Below are 27079 nucleotides of genomic sequence, written 5' to 3' on the forward strand. Positions count from 1 at the left end.
CACTTGCTTTAGGAATAGCCTCCTTCCAGCCATGGTAGTTACCCCAGTTCAAGGTTGCTGCAACATTAACGGGACTTGTTGCTTCCCAAGATGTTGTACAAAGAACAAATCTCTCATGATGTTGAGGACAAGGAGCTCCAGGAACTCTTGAAAAATGAAGACACCTCTAAACATTGTCTTGCATCCTCGTCTTGGTAGTTCAGAGGAGTACTTTCTGCTCAAGCAGTGTGTAGGTGCCCATGTGAATCCAGCATCCCAAATCCTCTGGAGCAGCCGATCCCAGCTGGGGAGGAGCTGTTGGAAGTGCTGCAGGTCTGCAGGAGCCTTGGCTCAAGGCAGAGGCAGGAGAAGGTACGAGCAGAGCTGGGTGTTGTGCTGCAGGGCAGGGCAGGAGGGAGGACCCGGGGTGAGGGCAGTGCAGGGGAGAGTGCGAGGAGGAGGAGGACAGCCAGGGAAAACAGCAAGGAGCAGTGGGAACCAAAAGATGGCACTGGGGGGGGTTGGAGGAAGCTGCAGGAGCCACGTGTATGTGAGAGGGGAGATGGCTCAGGAAATGGCTGTAATGAAGCCACCTACAAACAAACAAAAAGGCAAGGAACGTTGCTCTAAAAACTCTGGCAGTTTCCCAAAAGAACAGACTTTTTTTTTTTTGACAGAACAATTCCCCTTAGAAATAAAATTCTTTAAACATTGGATCACTAAGTAATGAAGGGTAAAGTGCTTGGTGACCTACATTGCATTCCTTAAAAGGATACCCACTAAGATCACAGAATCACAGAAGGGTGGGGATTGGAAGGGACCTCTGGAGATCATCCAGTCCAACCCCCTGCAGAGCAGGATCACCTGGAGCAGGTCACTCAGAAAGGCATCCAGGTGGGTCCTGAAAGTCTCCAGAGCAGGAGACTCCACAGCCTCTCTGGGCAGCCTGTCCCAGGGCCCTGTCACCCTCACAGTAAGGAAGTTTTTCCTCATGTTGAGGTGGAACTTCCCGTGCTCTAGTTTGCATCCATTGCCCCTTGTCCTATCACAGGGCACAACTGAAGAGATTGGCCCCTCCTTCTTGACACCCACCCTTCAGATATTTAGACATTCATAAGATCCCCTCTCAGTCTTCTGCAGACTAAACAGCCCCAGGTCTCTCAGCCTTTCCTCGTCAGACAAGTGTTCCAGTCCCTTAGTTATCCTCATATTGGACTCTCTCCAGTAAATCCCTGTCCCTCTTGAACTGGGGAGCCCAGAACTGGACACAATACTCCAGGTGGGGTCTCACTAGGGTAGAGCAGAGGGGGAGGAGAACCTCCCTTGACCTGCTGGCCACACTGTTCTTAATGCACCCCAGGATGCCACTGGCCTCTTTGCCAGGGCACATTGCTGGCTCCTGGATAGCTTGTTGTCCACTGGGACTCCAAGGTCCTTCTCCATGGGGTTGCTCTCTAGCAGGTCGGCTCCTGACCTGTACTGGTGCATGTTGTTGTTCTTCTTCAGGTGCAGGACTTACTTGTTGAACCTCTCTATGTTCCTCTTTGCCCAGCTCTCCAGTCTGTCCAGGTCTCTCTCAATGGCTGCACAGCCTCAGGTGGATCAGCCACTCCTCCCAGTTTGGGATCATCAGCAAACTTGCTGAGGACACACTCTGTCCCCTCATCCAGGTGGTTGATGAAGGTGTTGAACAGGACTGGACCCAGCACTGACCCCTGGGGGACTCTTCAGGTCTCTAGCTGGACTCTGCACCACTGATCACCACCCTCTGGGCTCCATTGTTCAGCCAGTTCTCTATCCATCTCACTGTCCACTTTTCTACCCCACACTTCCTGAACTTGCCTACAAGGATGTCAGGGGAGACAGTGCCAGAAGCCTTGCTAAGGTCAAGGCAGACACCCCTGCTCCCCCTGCAGCTACCCAAACTGGGTTTCTATACGGGCTGTACTTCACCAACCACACTAGAGGTGGGATTTTCTTCCAAGACAGACACTTGAGTCTCTCCTTCCTATGTCTGTATTTCCCCTTGTGACAGCAGGCTGAGCCAGAGTACAGCCACAGGGCCTGTGGGAACTGCTCTGGGTGTGCCCCCCAGCCCCTGGCCCTCACTGTGAACCAGGACAACCCATCTCACACCACCAGGAGCCACTGACCTCTCTGCAAGAGCATCTCTGTAGGTGTTGAGCAGCTCGTGTGTCAGACATCACCTTGGTCATTCCTCAGACCAAAAGGCAGCAGCTATGCCCACTGCTGCTGGGCCAAAGCACCTCAACCCTGTGAAGCCCAAAGTTAATCCAGAAAGTTAAAGAAAAAAAAAAAAAGAAGCCAGAAACCTACTTACTTTAAACAATTTAATTTATTAGAACCCATAAACGTTGCTTTCATTAGAAGAATCAAACTAACGCCTAATTCAGGGTGAAATTACATTTTAAGACCAAAAATTGCTTAAATACAGTATTTACTGAGGCTGCTCTCAGAGTCCTGGCACAAGCCTGTCCCAGCTCTGGGGTGGGGGTCTCATTCTGAGCAAGTTTTCAACTGCAAGTACATCACACCATGCAAAGACTATTCCCTTGTCTGCCTCCCAGCAATATGGAATGAGGAGCTCAAGCCTTAAACAAACAAACAAAAACAACCCTTGAGATGCATCACCAGAATCTGCAATGTTTATTTCTTGTATTATTTCAGACTGATTGGTAGAAGAACCTGTAGCAAAAAGAAAAGAAGTATGACATTGCAATTGGTGTAACAGGTTCACTGAAGTGGCATCGAGCAATCCTTGACTGTTCATCTGGAACCTGAGTACAGAGATAAAGTACAATCACCCACATCCTAGGCCCTAGAATTTCATTTCACAGTAGCCCTTTTGGAGGAGCAGGCTGGGTTAATCACCTTCATTTCCACTACTGTGGATCAACAGAACCATTGCCGTAAGATTCAGAAAGTGCTGAAACACAGGATGCAAAAGGTATCTCATGTACAAACCTTCTGATCTAGAAAATCAAACCTTGGAACGTGGCAGAAGTTGAGACCTGTATCAAAGTGTGGAATGGTGAATTAGCTGGCGTGGCTGTGACCTAGGAGGGATGTTCTGGAGACAGAGCAGGGAAGAGATTCACCCACAGCTGGGATTGTTCCTCCCATTGGGGTTCCCAAGAAGCTGATGCAGCCCTGTCCACTAACACAGTTGCTCTCTGTAACACACACAACAAAGGTTTCCTACAAGCTCTGCTGAATTATTTAATTACCTTTTAAAATCAGCTGTTAGTTACACAACTTTCTCAGGATGTACCAAATGATTAAATCCTGATATCACTGATTTCCAGCTCTCGCTACAAGATTTGGTCACTGGCTACAAGAATGGAACTGGAGCTTACTTCCAAAGACTGTCATGGCCTTTCCTCTGCTACATTCAGGAAGGAGCAATTTTTTAAACATTCTGTTTCCATTCTCAGCTGGTGGCTCACCTGCAGATTACAAAATCACAGCACTCAGGAGGAAAGCAGGAGCATCCTTGCTCACACAGGTGTTACTGTAGAAAAGGAGTCCTTTGGCTGAACATTGTTTCCACAGTGTCTTTGTGACATGAGGTACAAACTGTACAAGTTGTCCAGTTTACAAAGGTTTCTGGTGAGAGAAACAACTCGGCCTGTATTTATAATACGGGTTTTCAATGTAAAGATTATTACAGGTAAGGTACAGTCTAAGTAATTGGCTCAATGGAACAAGAGAACTGTCGTTTTCATACAGTTTGCAATAGTACAACTATGTACATCTGTACAGAGCCGGTTCCTTCTGCTACTTCGCTGACTCTGAGCACACTCATCTCTTTTAATTACCAGCTTCCTTTAAAGTAAGGAAGACTGAAGTAAAAATGGTTCCGTTTTGCAGCACTTGAAGTTCCTCGGTGGCGATCTCGTTTCGTCCGTATTTCCTGCTTCATCCCAGCCTTACAGGACACCATCACTGAAGCGTGGCTTGCCATAGTCAAGGTCATTTTGTAGGTCTCTTTCTTCATCATCTGCAATTAAAATACTCATATGAAATCTGATGTGACACTACTGAAAAAACAGTTTCCCAGCTTCCCAGAACCTGCTGCCAACCCACACATCCACCCCAGGTTGGCCTTGTCTGGTTATGGGAATGAAGTCCCAGGGGGAAACACGAAGAAGACACGTGGGCCTGCAGTGGCAGGTCCAGTGGGCAGCACTTGGGCATTGTCCCTCCTGAAGAGCTGGGACTTCCCACTGTTCAGTATCTGCTATGTTATGTTGCCACTTTTTAACCCATTCTGGAGTTAGTGCTCCAAGGTTTACAAAGGCTGGGCACCTCACAGGATGAGCACACAGAAGTCAGCATCACCTGCTCCAGACTAAGGTCATACCTCTTCCCCCTGCTTCTCAGATTTGAAAGCTCTTGACTAGAAGAACAAAGACATTTCATCTCATTTTTCAGATCCAAAATTACTGTCTGTCTCCACCCTATTCTGCCCTACTTCTTCACTTCCACTCCTTGGATTTTGGTTTTTGAGCCTCACAAAGCATCATAAAAGTAAAAAACTCTTGTGCATCCTCAGTATAACCATTAACTGTAAAAAAAAAAAAAATCCACCAAGAAAATGCACATTCAGTATCCAAGTCATCTTTAGACTAGAACAGCCTGCATCCTACTGCTGTGATTCAGCTCTCTCCCATGTGGGTCCTCAGCCTCCTTCCCTCAGCAAGTGAAAAAGCCCTGAAGCTTCAGTTTGTCTCAGTTAATGAGCTCTGCTGCATTGGAAAGCTGCTTCCTTCTTAGCCAGGAAGGATGCCTGTTCACAGGGATGGAAAGCAAAGCTGAGGTCTACCAAGCCTCTCACTGGACCATGAGCTGTCTGAAGCTCTTCAGCACCTTTGCAGCTCGTTCCTCAGCCTGGGTGGGAGGTGGGGACCCAACAGCAACCTGCCCCAGCAGCATGAGGCTGAGCTTTATCTTCAGGACACATCTGTGTTCAGCAAGAAGCTAACACAGCATGTGGGGATCACTTGATTCACATAATCCTCCAGCATCCAGCCACCACAAACACATACTGGTAGAAGCCAACCGCTATTAAATATCACCTTGCATGTCAGCAGGTGGACAGGAGGAGGAATGCCAGATTGCATGCTGGCATTGACATGAGCCCATCTCCCAGATTTGTGTATTTTCCTCTGATAATTTCCATCTAAGGCCCACACATTTCTAGTGGCAACAGAAAAACATGTTTAATTAAATTGCTTTGTTTGCACACGCCACATGCTTTGTTCTAACCTAGTGCAAAACCATGTGATGTTTTTCTAATAGTTTTTAGACGGAAATTCAGGGTTTCTTCCCCTCCCTGAACAATTATGACCACCCTCCCTCCAAACCCCCACAACTCCACCCTCTCCTACCCTGCAAACAAATCAAGTGTAACAACTAAAGCTGTTCTAAAATGCTGCTTCTGGCAGTACCACTTGCCACGCTGTTTGACTTAGATCAAATCAACACGTTATCGGGAAACAACAAAGAGCTTGGAAATTAAGTCTGAGGTAGTTACATACACTGCTCAGACTATTCTTCATGAAAAGGTTTCCAGAAGTCACTCTTCAATCTCTGCTATCAGTGATTAAATCCATTATGTCTATACAAATATATAGAGGAGTTGATGAGAGAAAAGGTTTTTGCCAAGTCCAGATTTAAAGCCACCAGAGCAGTGAACTGAGAGGTACCACATCTCAAAGGCAAACAGGTTTCTGAGGCCACTTGCAGCTCTTCTCACATATCCCCTGCCTAGCAAGCGACCTAAGCACAATCTCTACAGTTTTAAACCATTTTCCACCACTTGCTGCTCTCATATCCCCCCCTCTTTCTAAGTGGCAGGCAGGCACGCTGGTCACATCACTGCTGACAGCAGACCTGACACCAGCTCTTGCTGCCTGAAGCCTGGAGTTGCCCTGTAAAGGCCATCACAGCCATGGATTGGTGCTGGGAAGTGACCATCCTAGTGCTGAGGCAGAACACAGCACCATGGGATGGGTGGGCAGCCACTCCTGCCACTCACTCCCACCCCCCTGCTGGGCAGGGGGCAAGAGGAGCCCAAAGGCTGAGGAACAGCAGGAGGGCTCATGGATGCAGTAGCAGTTCTGTGGCTGTGGTCACAACTTGGGAGACCTGCCTTCTGAAGTCCAGTCCAGCCACTATCTGGTGAGGAGCCTGGCATCACCCAAGCTCACTGAGGAGCTGAACTGAGCCCATGACAAACCTGACCCACCAACTGCTGGGCTGTGCAGAGCAGCAGAGACACACAGGAGGCACCACACTTCCCATGGCAAGGTCATGTCCATCAGAGGGGAGTCTCCTGCTCCATGGCAGCAGCAGAAGCAGCTGCACACACTCTTTACCTCCACTTGGAAGCCAGCTTGCACACTCAAGTTTCAGCCCAATAACCCCCATCCAGAGGAGCAGACCACAGCAATTCCCAGTGACCACAACCCACTGCTAGAGTTTTCAGCAGAAGTGTAACAAAACAGGCCACAGCTTCTGGAGCAGCAGCAGAGCTGTCATTTTTGAACAGCACATTCATTAATTGCTCAGGCTTCTGATCCATACTTCCCTTTTGCTGGTTCATGAGTTTCAAACTCCCAGCCTAGCCAAAAAATGCTCATTCCACACTCAGATGCATGCCCACAGAAATCAGCTGCTTTTCAACAGCTTTTCCCATTAATTATGTTTGCATACCAATTAAAAACATGTCTAAAAGCTATCAGCTGAAGAACTTGCATTGTGAGGATCAAAATCAGCAGAACTTCAATCGGGGCTGGGTTTTTTCCCCCTCCCTCCTTTATTTTGCACTTTCCTTAATTGGAAATACTAGATATGTTTACATGAACATTTTTACTCTACAGACATGCAACCCTCTCACAAAACATCACCCAGCAGCTGGATGAGGATGGCAGACACGGTGGCAGAGACATGGCAGACAAGCAATGGAGGATGCACTGAATGACATGCAGAGCACGGGGTGGTGAACATGCACGTACAGGTGTTAGGCAGCACCAGATCCATAAGTTCTGGAGTTTGGTTAGCAGGGAAAACCAGGAGCCTGTTGAATCTGTGTATGATCCACGAAAATGACACTTGGAATTGCTCACTGAGACCTCATCACACACGGCCTCAAGGCAGGTGTGACAGCAGCAGCAGTCAAAAAACAAAACCACAACAACTTTGGAAATTGCTTTAGGAATGGCAAAGATCACCCCCCAACCAGCCAGGTACCAGACTGGGTTTTTTTAGGCAAACCCATTTCTGAAATTTAAGTGTCTTGATTTTTCTAGCAGGAACTGTACAGATGACTGAAATGAGGTACCAGGTCCTCCCAGGGATCACAGCTGTGACTGCCTTGCAACAGAGAGCAAGACCCAGTGTTACAGGTTGCCCAAAGCTCATCAGTTCAGTGTTAGAAACTGGTGATCAGCTACAAACAACGAGGCTTTACACAAATTCAACAAGAACACTCAGCGTGGATTTTGTCACAATGGGATGGAGGTAAGGCCCAAGCTCACCTTGGACGTCTTCTTCTCCACCATCACCATCCTCTTCCTCATTGTAAGCCAGCTCAGCCTGTTTGTCTGCCTCATACTCACCCACGTTACCATCATCCCCATTATAATCTGCCAGTTTAGAGCCCTGCTGCGGATCAACAGGGGATTCATTCTCATCAAAGAACCGGCCTGTGAAGTAGGCAAAGGATTCAGTCAGAAGCAGAGAGGAAAGAAACAGGAAGATTCTAAACAGAAGCAGCCAGCAGGTTAAGATAGTCGGGACTTGTAGGAGTTTCAGCTGGAGGAGAAAGGGGGTAGCAGGGAGAGGCCTGGGCAGGGGGGCAACAACCAGGCTGACAGAACATCTCCGTGCAAAAGGGATGTGCTTGGTCACCCAGTGTGTGGATCCTGTGCAATCCCAGTGTTACAACTGCACTCTCTGGAGACAACAGCTAGAGTCAGCACCAAACACAGGGCTCCATCTGACAACCTACAAACACTGATAAAAGGCTGAAGTCTTGAAATGCTGACGAGCAATTTACACTGGAAGTTGTTTCATTTAGACTTTTTCCTGAAGAGGACTGGTGTTTTTGTCCACACAATGGGGCAATAATATTGCTGACTGAACACACAGGAACATCTGCCAAGTGTGTGCCATGCTGTCAGGGGCAAACATCTAGGAAATTTCTGCCTTACATCTCTCAATCCATTGTTTTAACTACCTAATTAATTTGGCTTTACACTCTGGTTTCCTATTAAGCTTTAACAGTTTTCAAAATGTTAAATCCAGTATTTTTGTCTCCCAGCAAAGAATTAAGAATAATTCCAGATCCTGAAACAATGCACCAGAAAACAATGAGAATTAGCTGGCACTATGAGAGGGCTCGACAGCCACCCCAGCACACAATGCAAGATTGATGGTGGGATGCAGAGTTCAGAGCTGGTGTTTAATGGGACACAGGGAGATCTGCTCCAGTCCAGCACAGTTCAGTCTGCTTGCCCACTGCTTAAAGAATGCAGGCCTGAGTCTGCAGAGGATGCAAGTCTGGAGGGATTATGTCTACATGAGAAAAATAGACTTAAAGTGTGATACAATCTCTACAGACTGGAAAGGGACTGGGAAAAACAGTCTGCCAAGGCAGATGGGAAGTGACTTGCAGTGGAAGCAGTTCAACAGAGAAGTAAAACTGGAGAACATGGTTTCAACATCAGGATTAAAAAGGAGGTTGGGGTTAAAATGGACAGATGTAAAAATGAAATAATTTCTTAAAACAATTAAAATAATCACATGTGGCAGTACATAAACATCAGGAGAGAAACAGTAGTGTGTATCTGGGTGGGGAAGAAAAGCAGCAGAATCACATCTAGTGCAGCTCAAGTGTACAGAAACAGAAGTTTCGGTTATTCTCATAAAATAAGGAAGAAGCAACTATGATTTGTTTAGAAATCAGAAGATTAATATATTATTCATTCTTTACTAATCTCTGAGTAATTCTTTCTATTCTTGTTTTATTTCTGGACACTGCATTATATACCAAAGCAGACAGAACTGTACGATTATGTACAAAAAGGCAACTGAATGTCCTTAACTTTCAGACAGCTCAGGCCTGCAGGTATGCTGGGAATACTGTGACAAACAAGTACCAAGTAAGCTTAAACTGACAGTAGGGAAGGTTAAAATGTTAACCAGACGCCAGGGAACACAGCAAGCCCCACAGGCTGCTCAGCTGGAGCTCCCGTGAGCAGCCCAGCGTGCGGCACAGGGGAGCTTGTGCTCAGGATGCAGCTGCCCTTTCCCTCCAGGTGCTTCGTTCTGCTTTGGGCATTTGGAGTTTGAGCTCAAGCTACTGCAGGTGAAGGGACCTGTCTTGACCACAGCTGCCCCACCTGTGCAGGCAGAGCCAAGGGTACAGAAGGTTTGGGCAGCAGGTGACTTCTCACCCAGTGCCAGTAGGAGGTCAGTGCTCTGACACAAGGCATACAAGGCTCTTGGGATACCAAGAGTGCAGGCAAACACCAGAGCAGGAGTTGCTGGTGGCTGGAGCCAGCAACACACCAAGTGCTTTCTGAAACAGACAAGGTCTGGCATTTCCATGGCTTTGTGGAGCTCTCAGATGACTCCAAACATGAGTCAGTGTCCATAACACATGCAGACTGACTACTTGAGGGACACTGGGATGTCTTGTCCTCAAGCACAAGAGGTTAGTGACAACACAAGATGCCCCACATGGATGTCACTGATGCCAAAATCTGCAGGTAACATCAGCTGAAGTGATTCCTGAAGAGACACATGGGGTGTTCCTCACAGCTGGATCCTTACAGACACACTGCTCGGAGCAGCAGTCCCCATGCTCATCACCACGGACCTGTTACAGGAGAACTTTAGGGAGCAGCAAGAACTGCAGTTTGCTGCACCCAGCTGTTCTCCAGGGTCCCAGGGAGAAGCACCAGCAGTGACATTGCTACAGTCACTCTTGGGTTCTGCTGCTTTTGAAACCCAACAGCCACAATGTGCCCGTCTCTGTACCTGGTACCAAAGTTGCCTTCTAAATCTATACTATCAAAATAAAAAAGGAAAACATATTTTGAGAAGAAGTTCCCTGATTCTGAAACCAGACAAACATGGCAAACACCCCGGGCCAGTGACAGTTACTTGTCTCACCCCGTGGGCTGATGCACAGCAAGATCTGAAGCACTCAGGAACCAAAAGCCCAGCCAGGGACCTGCCTGCAGTGAGAGCTGTGCTCTCTGCACCAAGGGCCCCTGAGGAACAGCCACCACTGACTGCCTGGGACACCCCCTGCTGCAGTCCTGCCTGAGCTGTTTCCACACGTGACACACTCTCTCCCTCACTGCATCACTGCAATGCGAGTTATTCCAAGTCTGAAGCAGCAAAGAGAAAAGGAAGAGCCAGGCTGGTGAAGATGGCTCCGAGATGCACAGCCTGCAACGGAGACGTTTCATCCCCTGCTCCTGCCCACACCCCTAACCCGTCACCAGGGGGACAGCCAGTCCCTGCAAAACCCCAACAGCTGAAACACCAAGCTCGGTCACTTCAGGGGCAGTTGCTCAGCCAGACAACATCTTCAAGAAGCTCCTCTGATAAACTGAACAGTCTTGCACATCCCAGGACACCCAGGAGTGGAAGGAAAGCTTGCACAGGCTGAGTGCCAGTTCTGAACCTCCCTATCCCCACTTTAGCAGACGGATCCATGATTAAAATAATGACAGATCCACTATTAAAACAGCTGAAGCCTTCCCTAAAGATCTGTTTGTAAAACAAAAACCAGTAAATTCATGTCCATTCCCAACCTCTTCAGCCCTGGTCTTCTTAGAGCTTTTTTTCCCCCCTCACACTAAACCCTATTTATTTATTTTTTTCACTCCCAAGTTCCTTCCAGCTTACCATCATCTTCTGGGATATCTGGAGCCTGAGGCTGGCCTCACAAGCACTAAGTCAAACAGAGCAAGTTACTCCATCCTATTATTTGACACTCCTGTTAACACATCCCAGAAGAAAAACCTCACTTCAAACATTTGCTGCTGACTGGTATCCTCTGCTGACCACATCGGGTTTGACTGGACTTCTCAGCTGCTGTTTGTCCCTCACTCAGTGCATGGAACTCCCTGCTCTCAGTTGCAGGCTGCTTGTAGGTTGCCAGAGGTTTGTTGCTGAAACCACATCTCACACCCTGCTGATCACCCAGCACACCAAACACTGCCAAAGGAAGCATCTCTGCAGACCTCACAGGAGCTTTTCAAACATCACTGAGCGTGATGCCCGTGCCTGGAATATTCTTTTCTTAAAGTTGTGCACCCACCAAATAGCAATTAGTTTTCAACCAGGTCTCTGTTAATTTGCCTACAAGCACGTGGCATTCCTGGTTTTACTGCTTTCCTGCCTTTGAATACATACTTTTCAGGAAGTATCACTTGGACACAATCTGTTCCCAAAAAATCCATGTTAGCTGCTTGTCAGATTGTACTCCAGCTGATAAACATTTTTTCCTTGCAGTTTCTCCACACTACAGAAGTGCCAGTCAAGTTCTAGACCATGAAAAGAAACAGCAACAATTTAACCCTCATGAAGTGCACTTCCCAAACTAAACCTTTTGTAACAGTGGTGCAGAGTTCCACATTCTTGAGAGGGACCTTGAGCTTTCAGAATTATTTTCATTGATCACTGAAACCAACTCAAGATTCTGTTTCATCAAAATTGCTGTTTCTGTACCACTGCTTATTCAGTCCATGGAATTAAACTCAAGGTGCTGGTCAAAGGCTACAGAATCCTTTTTACCTCCCCGTTTTTTGTGACTCTGAAGATGGCTCTTCTGATGTAGTAACTTGTCCCCCTGGAGCACAGACAGACTTGAATCACAGAAACCAAAGCCACATGACAGCTACTTAGCTGGGAGCACAAAGACATTGAAAGCTGAATCTGTCATAGCTATTAAGAAAAATCTTATTTGGGTAAAAACCAAGAGGAGATGTTTCAGCACTGTATTTTTTTCTCCCAGATGCCCGTTCTCCACCCAAATGGAATTGGAATTAGTTCTTGAATAAACAACTGGAATCAGTTCTTTAAAAATAACTAGGTTCAGGTATACCTAGTCAGTATATTCTACACCATAGTCAGGAGGACAGCACCTCCTGGTACCACAAAACACTTGTTTCAAGAACACAGGAATGTTCCTGCAGGAAGATGCTCAGTCCAAGGCTGTTGGTTCACTGCTCCCCCCAGGTTCTGGCTCCAGCCACACATCCTCAAGCAGACATGGAAGAGAAGGGCTCTGGAAAACCTCCTCCCACAGAAGAACAAACTTCTGGCCAACACACACACACCAGCACAGAGAGCCTCTGTGTTAGGGCTGAACTCTTATGAAATTAAAAAAAAAATCCTACTTCAGTCAAGTAAAGCAATATGAATATAAGTAAATCAGCATCATGAATACATCAGAAGCCTTGACTTAAATCTATTTAAATGTGTAGTAATTTCCAAAAGCTTTTTAAGTTCCTATAAGCAAATAATCTTTTTTTACTGACAGAGGACTGATATCAAAGAGGACACATGAAGGCCTCTCCTTTTCCCAGTAACACATCACAGCCCTACTCTCCAGAAGACCACCTGCTGTAACAGTCCCAGTTTTACAGCCAGGCACTGATGCAGACAGAAAATGAAGTGATTTTATTTATGTATTAAAAGTATGTGATATTGGCCAACTTACTTTGCTTCATCTTCTGCAAATCACCAACTCTGCTCTTTGGAATTTTTATGTCTGTCTCAATTTTGTGTTCTTTCTGATTTTCCATATTTTCTTCAAAAGTTAAGTGCTGGAGAGAATTGGGAGGAATCTGCTTCACAATCTCAGCATTTCCATCATTGTCACTGTGCAAACCTACAGAGTGAGGAAGTGTCTGGTTTTTACATGGTTCCAAAAGAAGGCTGCAATGTTATCACAAAAGATGATTCATCACATTTAAATATGCAATCAATCCTAACCCGTTACCTTCCCAGCTGATTTTTTGTAGGCACTTAAGTGCTTGATGAAGCCCAGAGCAATAATATGTTTATGCATTTTTTTAATCCTCCTGCTGATTCTGCTTTTCAAACCTACCAAGCATCATTTATTGTTTCAAGAGCTGTGATCCAAGGAGAGGGCTGCAGCAGGTCACAGAAGTTATGCTAAAAATAATAAGCAGAATCACAGGGTTCCATAACCAAGGACTAGAGACAACCCTGGTCCCCTTGAAATGCACATCAGCCTTCTGTCAATTAACTCCAAATTCCATGAGGCAAGCTTTTCACTTGCTGTCTTTTTATGTTTGCTCATTAGTAAAAGTCAAAATGAAGGACTACCTCAGAACAATAAAAATAAATTAACTGTTTAAAAGGTTTGACATTTGAAAATAATAAACTTTAAACGTGGATACGGACTTTGAGATCACTAACTCTGGCATTCTAATCTGCTTGTGCACCCACTGCAAAGGGAAAGGAATTAAGAGGTACTTCTGGTGCCTTTTTTCAAGAGAATCAATAATGGGCAAAACAAAACTTGAAGCTGGTGGTGATGCCACAAATACACAGGGCCAGTTTGTCAGCAGGACAGGACTGGAACGTGCCACCTGCAGTGCAGATGCACCCTAATGTTCTCTCTGAATTGAGGCAAAGACACTTCATCCACAAGCATGAAATAAAAGTCTGTTTTCTGTGGATTTGTGTCCTTTCTACCTGCAGTTTTTCTAAACCTTTCACTGCAGTACTCTTAGCTCTCTCAGGTCCCAAACCCCCTCCACATCAGCCCCAAGAGAGCTGCTCACCAACAGAGGGCATGGAGCAAGTGACAGTGTCGCTGTTCAACCCCCCACTGGCTGCCAACAAATCAACAATGAACTCTTGATGATGTGTTGCAACCCTGTCTAATTAGTAGCTCTAAGGAGGAGGATTAGTTTCAATTACTCTTCTCAGTCCAGTGGAGAAATCTTGAAGCACTTATCTTGGAAACTCAGATTTGGCAGAAGTTGGTCACAAGGCCCAGAACTGAGTGTGTGTGACAAGAGACTCCACGAGCAGCAACCTCAGTGCCTCAGGAGGCCAGACCAGGAACACACTGGTCTTGTATCCTGCAGAAACTGGTCCTTGTTTTCTTTTTGTGACCACAAACATGGAAAAGGGGCTGCCCCCCTACATCTGACACTCATGATACGGCAGCAGACATTCATAGGGAATTTTCCAACCAAATGGTGACTTAACACCTACTAAGAAGAATTTTACCTGGTGCCAGATTTGGAGCATGGGGCTGTTCAGTCGGGAGATGGACAACAGGGTGATGAGCTTCACTCTTAGGAGCTGAAATAAGTGGCTTCTTTAAAGCTAAGATAAAATACAAGGACAAAAGCATTCACATGAAACAGACACTATATACCAGGGCTTCCTCTAACAATCCTGTAAACGTTTCCTTGTCCTTTTCTTATTTTTAAACCATAGACAAAAAAAAAAAAATTACAAGATTTCTGGAGGAAAAAAGTGGTATTACCAATCTTGAGAATTCAAACCTACCAAGCCCAGTAGAAGTTACCAGATTTTACACCCCACTTGAATTTGATTACTACAGACAGATTTTAAACTTTGCATTCACTTTGGAACACCCTGTACTCACACAGAACATACACACCACCAAGAGCCCAAATTTGAAAATATTAGAAAATTTCTCCTAACCAGTGGGAGTATCTTCAGCTTTAGCAGGGTCATTATCTTCTATTTCAGGCATGCCTGCATCTCCTCCTGGTTTGATTTTCTCTGCAAGACAAGAACAGGATATTCTGCCTTATTAACCTTTATGTTTGAGCAGTGAATTTCCTTGCTGTGGAAGGCTCTGAGAGCAGCAGAAGAGTCTTTTATCCCCAGCACGTGTCCTGTTGGCACTGCAGCTCCAGCACTGCTGTGCAGCAGGACTCTCAGCTGGCCACGGGAGGAAGGAGATGCCACTGAACCAACTCAGTAAGCACACAACTGTGCAAGAAACTGCTGTCATAGAAGGACCCAGAGATGCCATCCCACTCTCTGGCTACCCATAAACTCCAGCTTGGTACAGCCACAAGCAATTAAGCAAGTTATCTGAGCCAAGTAATTAATTGTTCTTCTTCAGAGAAATGCACAATTCTGTGTGACAGCAAAGGATACAACACAGCTGGCCCATTAGCTATCAGAAATTAAACATAGATTAAAAAAGGAAATACCTTTGCCATTTACAGCATGATCTGAAGGTTGCTCACTCTGTGCTGTGTTCTTCTCTTCTGCCTCTGGAACAGTCTTAGGTATTGCCTGGTCATCACTATTGGGACCCATTTCAGTGTCTTTACTGGACTGAACTTTTTGTGTGGCCTTTTAGAACAAAGTAATGAAGAACCAGTATTAAGCACATTGTTGAAACAAAACCCCTCAAACTCAAGATTACTTTAGGCAAGCAAAGTCACATTTTTTAACTAGGTGATCACCTAAAAGTGCAGCAGAAGTTCTCTACATATGAACCTGAATCCTGAGGGTAGGAGGTGAGAGCATGGACACAACTGAACAGTCAGTGCAGAATGCAGCACAGCTGTGTGACATTTCTGTTGGCTTATGTAGCTCTTCACAGGTTAAGACATCATTGGACTCAGCCTCAGGTTGGAGGCTTTGAAACCATTCTAGATTTTAAGAGAAGATCTGACTGAAATCTCCTTCCAGTCTGTCTTATTATTTGAAATGCTTGTAAACTGAGTTAAGTAAGGAAATTAAATTTTAAGAAGAGCAGGTTATTTTATCTGTTTGCAGGAAAGAGCCCATATTCTGCAGGCAGCTTGTGTTGCATAATGACACCCTTGATACCATTCAACCACCTTTGCTATCTGCATCACATTAGCACATAGAGGTCCCAGCAGAGATCAGGTTCCCCTTGGCAATAACCTATATAAGGCTGGAAGAACAGATCCTGCCCTGGAGAGCTCTAAGGTAATATCCCTTGGGCTGAAGAAGCTGAAGTCCTTAGCAAGGATGCCATGCAGAAAGGCTGGGGCACAAAACGAAGCTGATCTTCAAGGCTGGGTTCACTGACTGAGCAAACCAGGCAGATGTTCCGACACCAACACCCACATAGGGCTGTTCAGGAAAATAGTTAATGAAAAATTATGTCCAAGGCCTCCACAGATGTGAAATCAGGGGTCAGACCCCAGACTTGGGGCTCTTCTAATTCCACAAAGCAGCTCAGCTCCGCGTTACCTTTTGCTCCCGTGCAACTTGGTCCATCAATTTCTTGATATTTTCCTCATGTTGCAGTCTCATCTCCTTGATCTGCTGCCCACACTGCAGACTGGATTAGAAACACAAACACATCATTAGTTGTATTTCATTTGTTGTATCTGCTCTTCTATAGATAAAATAGGGGGTAAAATATGAAGTGGCACAAAAAGCCAAACCTGAGCTATAACTAGAACAGTCTGTCCAAAAATCCTTGTCCTGGCACATGTATAGAGAGGAAATGGATGAATACAGAGAGAAAGCAGAACTGGAAAAACAGGGATGGAGCAGAAACACAGGAAAATAAACAGACTGGCCTTGAACATATTTCTCCAAAACCTGCAAAATGACTGAAAATTCAAGCTTCAGGTTAATCTGCCTTCAGCATTTATTGATTCCACTCGGAAAACAAAGCCCTCTCCAGCTGCCAACACAGCAGATGCACAACCACTGCCACCAGTTACTGCCAGCAACCCACCAACATCTGAGTGACAAGCTGGGTGTCCCTCACAAGCCATGCTGAGATTAACCCAATTCAGCACAGCTCCTGTCTCCCACAAACCTGCCAATACTCAACACAGCACATACAGTGAAGAATACTTCTGTGCATGTGAAAGTTTAACACTTGAGAAAATGTTTGCATCTCCCCATTCCTCAAAGCTTTCAGGAGCTGTTGTCCTCCCTGCTTCTCCAGCATAAACTTAAAAGGCTGAGGTCAACTACAAATTTCAATATACACAATGCTTTCATCTCCAGTTGAAAATAAAATAATACACTTTTAGAGAGACAGCAATTAACAGCCCCAGCAGCTTACAGCCTGTACTGATTAAGCTCTTCCAAGTATTTGTTAACAACTAACATCTCCAAGTTATAAAAAATACATTGATTTAAAATTGTCCAATGCTGAACAATTCTCCCTGGGGAGAGGAGAACACCACCAAAAATAGAACTTCAAAATCAAACAAGGAGCTAAGTCAAAGCTACATCACCAAGTGAGTATAGTGGAGTTTGAGGATCAGCAGAAATAGGATTAACTGGCACTTTTTAATAAATACAGCCTTCCATTCCACACAGATACATCTACAGTTACTAAGGCTGTTGAAGACATACCTGTCATACTCCAGTCTCCTGGTCAGGTAGGTATTGTTCTTCTTGTACTCATGAAGCTGATCTTCCTGGCGAATGAACTCCTGGCGTAATTCTGCTAGTTGTTCTACACCAAAAAGCAAAAATCAACGTCAATATAGAAATATAAGAAAAAATGCCCCATGGCACATACAATTTTCAAGACTGCTATATAAGTTAAAAACTCTTAGTTCTTTAAGATTTACTTCAAAGGATTCTTACATTTTCTTGAAAAACATGCCAATTTACTCCTGTGTGCCTGATGTCACCTGGGACTTTAAAACAATTCTTCAGGAAATATGCCAAACCCTCTGCATTCTTCTTTGCCTGTTCATTCAGAAGACTCACACAATGCTATTTCACCTATCTGTTGGAAAATCCCTTTATTTCCTGAAATACTGTTCTTCTCAATAACACAAAGGTACTACACGGTTACTTGAGGCACAAGAATCAAATATTCATTTTCTGCAAGAACAGTGTGAAGGAAGGTACCTTCACATCACCTGTGAAACCAGTACACGTTTCCTGTCTTCACCAGTAACTGTTCTAGCAGTTCTTCTCCCTGCTCCCCAGGCTAGAAGTAATTGTTAAGCTTTTTACTATTTTAAGTTGCATCTGTAGAGATCCAGGCAGAGACACCAAGTGTGGTGCCTGCAGGCACGTGCAGGTGTTGGCATGAGCTGCTCCAGATCCTTGAGACCCACCCAGTGAGAACACAGGCACTGCACTCATGTCTCTGTACAGCAGCCTTAAAAGGCATTTTCTGAACCTTTGCTAGTCCAGCCTAAGTACCACAACTTTGCTGGTCCAAACTGTACTAAACTGTGTATTTGGTCTTGAAAGACATTCTAGTTCCTAGGAAGTAAGGAGAGCCAGAACATGCGTTCCCTTCTGCACAGAAGAGCAGTCTGGGAGAACCAACCCTACACTCCCCCAGACTTGGCAATAAACAAATACAATGACATTATGTGATGTTCCAGCACCACTTGAGCCTTTAAAATTCACCCTGCAGTTACAAAACACACACCTTCACAGTGTGCCAAAGCCCAGTTTGGCCATACATTCCTTACCCTTTAACCGATTTATGTCTGCCATCTGATAGGAAACGTTGTTCTGCAGCTTGATCTGAAAGAAAGAAATTATTATTATAGCTTAGACATGAGGAGGAAATTCTTCACTGTGAGGGTGGTGAGACCCTGGCCCAGGCTGCCCAGGGAAGCTGTGGCTGCCCCATCCCTGGCAGTGTTGAAGGGCAGGTTGGATGGGGCTTGGAGCAGCCTGGGCTGGTGGGAGGTGTCCCTGCCCATGCAGGGGGGTTGGATCTAGATAGTCTTTAAGGTCCCTTCCAACCCAAACCAGTCTGGGGTTCTGTGATTGTATCAATGCAAACAACCAGCAGGTTAGAGAGGGCTTCCACTGCTAAGACTCAGGTGTGTTTGTTTTCACTGTAAAGACCATGGATGCAAAGGATTAGCAGACTGACACATACAAAGAGTTCTTGTAAATACAAGTAATGTATATTTAGTGATCTGTGAGTGGAATCACCAACCTGAATGCTGTATTTAGAATTTACTAACAAGGACTTAAATTTATCTCCAGAATGTACTTCTTCCAAGTACTAAAACAAACACACTGGATTCTGATATTGCAGGACAAGGTGGGGAATTTCCAGTGTCAAAGCGTAAGTGTATAAAAATAAGCATGTAGCATCATTAGTAAAACCAGCTTTTACCTAATGTATATTTGTATGTAATGCTACCTAATATTCATAACACATTTTATTTTTAAGAGAGAATCTGACACCAGCAGACTTCCACAACAGCTTTTAATTTACTATTTTTAGTAAGGAAAAAAATAGCAGTTACAATAAATAAGAAATGCGTGTACACAAAGTCATTAAGTAAAAATGTTTTGCCTTGTTCTTACATAAAAGACATATGTAAAGACAAAAAGCAGCAGAAACTAAGAGAAAGACACACATGTAGGACACACAGAGAAAAAAAAAGCAACGCCTCATCACACAGCACTGATGCTGTCATGATTTTTTCCCCTGTGGCTTCACACGGGTGTAGAGGTAACTCAGAAGTGCCACTCCTGGGTCACAGAACCCCTCAGAACACCCCACTGCAGCAGGCACCCACCTCTGCAGGGACACACAAGGGCTGTGCCAACTCCACAGGGAGCAGCTCAACACCCAGCTCAGTTACCCACATCTCCTGTCAAACAAACCAGCCTGACCTACGCCTTTGCTGCAAGACTTCCCTCACCTGCCTCTGCCCTTCCTCTTTATCAAGTTACTCAGTTCTTTAATAACATCTCACATGATGTGTTTGTTTGTGGCCCAGCTGGCTGGGTCTGTCCCACCTGGGGACAGAGGTCAGGATTTCCTGCAGGACGGAGCACACAGGCAGGAATCCAGCATCTCCAGCCACTGAGAGAGGCTCCTTAGGAGACAGGGCTCCATCCAGGGCTGGTCATAGCCAGGTGCAGTGTCCTGCCTCATCCCCCTGCACACAGGGCAGAGCAGCAAACCCTGCCCCACTGCCCAGGACAAATGCCAGAAGGGTTTCTGGGGTGCAGGGAGGCCCCACAAGGTGGGGCTTCCCTCCATGAGGCTTTTCCCAAGAAAAGAAAGAATGGCAGGTGATGCAAATCTTCTGGTAACCTGAGAACGCTGACGTGTTGCTCTGAAAAATATAAAACCACCTGAGAGGGACAGGGCAGGAGCCTTCCCGGGGTGTGGGAGGCACTCACAGAGAACCAGCTACATGTGTTCTTTGCCCACCAAGCTGAGGCATCCCGGCCACAGGAGGCACCAAGAGCCACACTCAGTTAAATGAAAGCCTGTCTTGGACTTCCCTTGCTTGAGTTCAAAAGCACAAGTCACCCTGCAGTGAGGATTCACACAGAAGCAGAAGGTGAAGGTAACCACCAAGCCCTTCTGTTCCAACAGCACCCAGCTGGCCTGACCTCCATCGACCAACACCTGGACTGGGGAAGAGGTTCCAAGAGAGCGACTTCTGGAGCATTAATGAAAAAGTACCTTCCTCTATTTTGCAAAGCCATGGGCAATCATGACCAATTTTTTTCTGTCTTCCACTCTAATGCAGTTCTTCTCCCAGAACCTGACAAATCTACGAACAAAGGAGATCCTGGAAAGCAGCAGGTTCTGTTTCCAAACCTTCATCTAACAGGATTAGAATGCACCACACCTTCCCACTGGCTTGCTCCTGCTCCTCTCCTGTAGGTCTGACTTGCACTGGGCCAGGGAGGGCTGCCTGTCTCTTCACAGCACTTTGCTGTGATGATAGCATCAGTTCTATCACACTGTCTTTCATTTGGGCGATTTTGAGTTTCAGAAAAAAGTGACAGAATTTATATCCAGAACAGCTCAGCTGACAGCAAATGTCCCTCATCTGAAGCATAGAAAGGGAAGAAGCTTTTTTATGATTCATGGGGTCTGTTCCACCTACACATGCAAAACACCACACTCCACAAGCCATGGCACAAGTCCAGTTCCTTCTGAGCTGTGTCCCCATGAGTCCAGACCTATTTGTACTGTTCATATTTCTCAGCAGCTTCTCACATCCTTTCCAGAGCAGTTGGGATGATAAAAGGAATTCTCTAGAGCACAATGAGCTCTGCACAGGAAAAACCCACCAAAAGTCCTGTGCATGCTGGAATTATGTACAGGCAGGGCAGCCTTCCAGGGCTGCCTGAATCTTTAGCAGGCTTGTCATGTAACAAAAGGCTCTGTAAGGAGTCGAGTTCAGAACAGGCTGGAGCTCATCGCCCTGCATAGCAGGAGGGAGCTCAGCTGGTGTCCCTTCCCGAGGGCTGGGTGGTAAAAGCAAACACCCAGCCCTACTTTCCTGTGTGCCAGCTCTTAATCTAGGACCAACACCCTCTGGATTGCCTGTGGAACCACACGAGCAGCCTCACCAGTCCAGGCACCCCCAGGGCACTGCGAGGGCAGGTGCTGGAGCAGCAGAGCAAGGTGGTTAGATGTCTGTGCAGGAGGGTCTGCATGCCACAGCTCCCTCTTCTTTCTACTGCTGTCAACTGCCTCCCTCAGAACAGAGGGTGCCAGAATCAAGCAATCAGTGCAGTGTCAGGGATAACAGTGGGATCAGAACATGCAGTAAAACTGGAAGATGAAGTCAGCATCTCGGCTGCAGAGCTACAGCTTTGCAAACTGAGGAGCTACCAAGGAGCTTTGGCAACACAGAACGTACCCAGCTGCTCATGGGAATGTTTTACTAAACAGTTTTCTCCTGTGAAGCACCATTTCTAGACACCAGCTAAGGGGCAAGGCTCTATCCCACACCTGGCACTGCCAGAAATACCTCTGGAATGAGCAAGGCACGTGAGAGCTGCCCCAGCACACACACCTACCAGTCCCTACAGGCTGGATGGCTGCCATCTGGAAGCTCTCCACCACAAATTCCTGCCATTCAGTCATTTTATTGAGCTTCTTGCAAAGGGAGGTGTAAAGCTATGGAAAAAAAAGAAAAAAAGAAGAGTATTCTCATGGTTTGCTGCAAAAAGGCATGAAATGCCCAGGAAATTAATGCTACCTCTGCAGGCATCACTTCCCCACACACTGGGGCGATCACCACCCCTGCTTGTCTCCAAGAAGAGCAGAACTCTCATTTGTTCCAAGGCCCAGCAGATGATCACAAGCTCATTAAGATAAGCACAGGGCGACAGGAGAAGAAATTCTCAAGAACTCAGGCTTTTTCCTTTTCCTTTCAGACACAAGACACCAGGTCACAGCACCACGTCTGCCCATCAAAGAACACCCTCTGGTGCAGTGTGACCAGCTTGTCACACATGCCAGGGGAGGGAGGAGAGGGACCAGGGTCTGGGCTTGGCTACACATCCCACTGAGCTGGCAGGAACCTGCTGCAGAAACCCAAGCTGCCTCCACACTGGGAAACGTTCCCCCTCATTTACATGACCACAGGGCAAAGAATCTCTGATGAAGACAAAGGAGCATAAAGCAGAACTGACCCTATGATAACCACCAGAGCAGCATCTTTCAAATGAGTTTTCTATGAAATGAGCCTGGATTTGTTGTGATCACCTGATACCCTGGGAATTACCAGTGCTGGTGTTTGATTATAGCTCCTGCCTCTCACAAATGGAGTGAGATCAGTGGTAAAAACCAATTTGTTCACAGAACATCCTTGCCAAATTCCATTTTGAGAAGAAGCAAAATTACCAGTCAAGCCTTTTTTGGTCAGACACTTCATGCCTACTACTCTTTTATTTATTTTTTTAACAGATCTTTGCTCTCCCAAAACAGAGCTTTATTCTCTTCTCTCTAAAGTACAGTCACTGAAAGGGTTTTTTAAGAAAAAAATTAGGATGGTTGCCACTGAGAACATGAGAGTAGCTCACATGGGAGGAGAAGAGAATGGGACAGGGACTGGTTAGTGCTAAACCATACTGTCACTCCTGTCTCTTCAGGCACATTGAACATTCTGAGCACAACTGAAGAGAGGATATTCAAAAGCTACTGTCTCACACCACCAGGACACAGGGCATGTACTGCAGGTGCACACCATTAACAGCAACATTAACCTGTGAGGTTTACTAGTTACATTTCTCTTGCTCCCCTCCTGCTCTGCCCTGGGAGACACCAGACCCTGGGGCACTCAAAGACCAGCCAGACCTATGGGGAACAACACAGTGGTCAGCAGGACCTCAGTGTGTGTCATGTCCATCAAAGGGGGCTCCGGCTGCCAGGAACCCTTGCCAGACCCCCTGACTTCACACTAGTATTTCCACTCCTGACGTCCTACAGTAAAACATCACAGATTGCCAAAAAAAACCCACAATTTTTTTGTATTCAAAGCAAGCCTTGCCATGCAGCCCAATAACCCGTGGCTTCCTTGAGCACCACCAGGGGAGCCTCACACCTCTCAGCAGATCCAGTAACACATGGAGCAATTTCACTGCCCTGTGAGCAGGGGCCAGATGCTGGGGACACAAACCCAACTTCCCCACAGCAGGAAGAGCCATTCTACAAACACCTACAGGGAGTGTCCAGAGTTCCTTCCTCAGCCACCCTGCCCACCCTCCAGCAGACTCCTCCATGAACCCGACCAGTCTGGCCACCAACTCCTGTTACCTTGGGCATCCTCAGCAGCCTGAGAAAGGGAGCTGCAACCCTACCTCCCAGTGCTTGCTTTTATTCAAGAGGGCAAGGAACAACTAAACCTATTTGCATGTAAAAGTTCAATTTGAAAAAACAACAACAAAACAAGCACCACCCAAACAACCTCAGGAGTTTAGAATACTGTTGTCTGTGCTTTACAAGGGGAAGCACCTCATTTAAAACCTAACTGCTCTAATTCCAGGTTTTTTTACTCATCAGATGTAACTATTTTGATACCTGTATAGAATACTTATTCATAAATTAAATTAGATTTTCTAGTATCACAATATTTTTAATCACAGTGCTGCCAGTTGCATTTATTCCCAATGGAGAGCACTGGTACCCACCATTATGCATCCAATCAGGCTTTTTATGCCACTCTCAGAAAAAGAATTAAAATACATGATTGCTGAGCACACAAACGGCTTAATTTTAATGGTTCAGTAAGAAATAAAACATAACTGTAACACTAAATTAATTTGAAGCAGTCTGTAATTCTGGAATGAGACACGAATGTACCCAGTTTTTCTGTGACAATTAAATGCATTTTCTTCTAGTGCTCATCAAATACGTGCTATGAAAGGGCCAGAGAAACAAACCCAGCCCGCTGCAGGGCCGAATGTGTGGTTATTTCCACAAATCCTACCGGGATAAACAGCGTGCAATTAGCAGAACTGCCAGCTGGATGCAAACAGAGCGCACGCTCCCAGATGCCACCGAGCAGCGGGACGTGTCCGCTGGGCTCCCCGGGGCCGAGCAGAGCGGAGCAGGGAAAGCGGGTGCGCTCTCTGTGCCCCTGCCACAGCAAAAGCGATCCCCAGGCCACCTCCACAGAAAAGGGCAAGCCGGGTTTTGCACGAGCTCGTCTCTTTGCAGCTAACGAAAATGGCACGTCACGTCAGCAGCAAGAGTTCTTTCTGAAGGTGCATCCTGGCCGCTCACAAACCGGGCTCTGATGTGGAAGGTGCTTTGAGGGGAAGCAGCTCAGGGGGCTACCCCAGAACGTTATACTCGTTTCACTTCCCCTGAGGCCAAACCAACTAGTTCTAGGGCTAGGTACAGCTTTCTGACTGACCACAAGCGATCTCAGCAGGGAAGGAAAGCTCACTAAACCCAAGCATATTAAAACCAGCGGCCTGGAAGGCAGCGAGCTCTCAGTGCTGGCACCGTCCGCGCACACGCTGCCTTTGCTGGGCATTTTCAGCTCTTTCCTGGGGCGCATCCAGAAACCTGAGCGCGCTGCAAATGTCCCACCAGCCGAGGCACCAGCTCCGCAAACCCGCGTCCCGGGGCTGGCGGCGGAGGCGGCAGCGCCCCGCGCCCCGCGCCCCGGCAGGGCCCGCCCGCAGCAGCCCCCGCCTTACCTTGCTGTCCTCGCACTTCTTCACCTGGCCGTCCCTGGCCTGCAGCTGGCTGCTCAGCTGGCTGTAGTCCGCCTCCTTCTGCTCCAGCTGCTTCCTGTGGGAGTCCACCTTGCCCATCAGGTCCGAGTTCCTCCTCTCCAGGCGGCCCCGGGCCACCTCGGTGCGCTTGGCCTGGCTCTGCAGCTCGGCCAGCTCCTCCCGCAGCAGGGCCTGGCGGGACGAGGCGCTCCAGCAGTTGAAGGCGAGGACGGCGACCAGCACCAGCAGCGCCACCAGCGCCAGGGAAGGCAGCCGCCCGCCCCTCCGGTTGGCCCCGAAGCCCACCATGGGGGAGGCCGCCGGGCGGGGGCTGCACCCGCTCGCCGCCTCCGCCCGCACCGGAGAGGGAAGCAGCAGGGGCGGGCAGAGCACGGCTGCGGGGCCGGGCTGCGGGGCCGGGCTGCGGCGCTGCCGTGGCGGGCCCGGAGCCGCTCCCGCCCCCGGGCAGGGACGGGCCCGGAGCCGCCGCCTTCCGCTTCCGCCCCGCCCGCCCGCCGGGGCCGCGCCATGTTCGGCGGGGCTGGGGCTGCGGGGCCGGGGGCACCGGGAGCACCGGGACCCCCGGGGACACCGCCACCCCCCGGGGCACCGGGACCCCCAAGGGGCGGGCTGCGCCGCTGCGGCGAAGTAACCGGGGAGGGGGGAGTAGGACGCTTCTCCCGCGAGGCGCTCCCCGAGGACGCGCAGCCCGTCCTGGAGGTGATGCGAGGGAACGGGCTGTTTGTTTCGCAGAAGACGCCCCGGGGAAGCAGGGCCGCGGGCTCCTGTGTGTGCCGCGGGGGCAGGCGCAGCCCCCCGGGCCCTGAACCGCCGGTTCCCGCGGTAACACCGGGCAGTGACCGCGCCGTCCGCCCGCGGGCCGGTGCCTCGGGCAGGAGGCGGGCGTGGGGCCAGCCCCGCGGGCACAGCAGCGCCCCGGCACCCTCGCTGCCTCCCGCTGGCGAAACGGTGCTGAGAGGTGGGAGAAGCAGAAGGGGAGCAGGAGAAGTGCTGGAAAGGAGGAAAAAATGGAGGAAAAAGAACAACATTTAAGGAGTAAAGTGTAAGACCGGTTCCTCAGAGCATACGCTGTGCAGCAGCTGTTTGTTTGCTGCTGCGCTGGTAGCCAATTAATTTGCCAGTCTGCTTTCTGCAGATGGCGGTGTGGATTCACGTTCTGAATCTCTCCAGCTGCTAATCTGACTTCACTGGGAAGCTTGAGTTACAGGTTTTTAAAAACTACTCTGTTAATACTGTTCTCTCTGGATATACTTGCTCAGCGCAGACCTGAACGAGGAAGGAAGCGTTTGTCCAAATAATGTAAACACAGTATCAAAGTGACACATTTGAGTTCAGAACTAGACCTGGCTTTCACACACGCTGATTTCTTACCAACCTGTGAAAGTCTGCTCAGAAATCTCTCTGGACTCGGTGCTCAGTGACGTTCCCCCTGTCCTGCTGAAACTGTTTCTGCCAGGCTTGGTGTGAGCTCCCAGCACCAAAAGCCTCCCTCCAGCAGGGGCTGGGTCAGCCTGGGTGAGAACTGGCCCCTGCACGTCCTCTGGTTTGCATAGCTGGGTGGTGAGGCAATACCAGGCACTTTCCTGATAAATTTGCCATTTGATTTCAACCACGTTCCAGGCTCGATTATCCAGTCCCAGCCTATTTCCACAGTTGGAAGGGCTGTATTCCTGCTCCCCCTTCCTGAGCTTCTGACTGTGCTCTTCCTGCACCTTGAAATAACGTATCTCCTGGCGTCTTCAGCTCAGCCTCTCGCCACTATCTTTGAGCAGTTTGTTTTGCCTTCTTTGGCACCTGGCCTCATGAACGTGAGCTGTTGTCTGGAGCACACGGCGCGGATGCCATCGTGAGACACAACCCAAGCCCAAGAGCTAAACGTTGAACCTGTCTTGGAGAAACGGAGAGACGCAAAGATCCAGGATTGTGTCAAAACCTGACGTGCTTCCGGACCTGTAGGAGTAGCCATCAGATGTCCAAAGGTAGCATACTTCTAGAAATAAAGTCAAAATATGCTACTGTGATGTTTAACTTTGGAAATGGGAACTATGCAAAACCAAGAGGTTAATCAAAGTAAAATCATTTAAGGGGATGTAAT

At 47.5% G+C, this 27079-nt stretch overlaps 1 protein-coding gene across 2 annotated transcripts; it reads right to left on the minus strand.

Moving 5' to 3' along the window:
* Nucleotides 1-2316: 2316 nt before the first annotated feature.
* GOLM2 (golgi membrane protein 2) lies at nt 2317-25424 on the minus strand. 2 transcript variants are annotated; one of them, XM_051628894.1, is made up of 10 exons: nt 24946-25424; nt 18489-18543; nt 17404-17506; nt 16276-16366; nt 15258-15402; nt 14737-14817; nt 14293-14391; nt 12746-12916; nt 7542-7709; nt 2317-4000 (listed from the first exon to the last, which is right to left on the minus strand). In XM_051628894.1, the coding sequence occupies exons 1-10, from the start codon at nt 25270-25272 to the stop codon at nt 3930-3932; spliced, it is 1311 nt and encodes a 436-aa protein (XP_051484854.1). In that variant the 5' UTR covers nt 25273-25424; the 3' UTR covers nt 2317-3929. The 2 variants fall into 2 exon arrangements, with proteins under 2 accessions (XP_051484854.1, XP_051484855.1); XM_051628895.1 differs by lacking the exon at nt 7542-7709.
* Nucleotides 25425-27079: the final 1655 nt, after the last annotated feature.

The sequence above is a fragment of the Apus apus genome, chromosome 10 (genome assembly GCF_020740795.1).
Source record: "Apus apus isolate bApuApu2 chromosome 10, bApuApu2.pri.cur, whole genome shotgun sequence".
Taxonomy (NCBI): Eukaryota; Metazoa; Chordata; class Aves; order Apodiformes; family Apodidae; genus Apus; species Apus apus.

Coding starts and splice junctions, on each gene's coding strand:
- GOLM2 (XM_051628894.1), bottom strand. CDS start 25,272: ATGGTGGGCTTCGGGGCCAACCGGAGGGGCGGGCGGCTGCCTTCCCTG. Junction 17,507..18,488: donor AGACATAAATCGGTTAAAGG/GTAAGGAATGTA, acceptor TTTTTGGTGTAG/AACAACTAGCAGAATTACGC. Junction 7,710..12,745: donor TTTGCAGAAGATGAAGCAAA/GTAAGTTGGCCA, acceptor CCTACTTCACAG/GCCGGTTCTTTGATGAGAAT.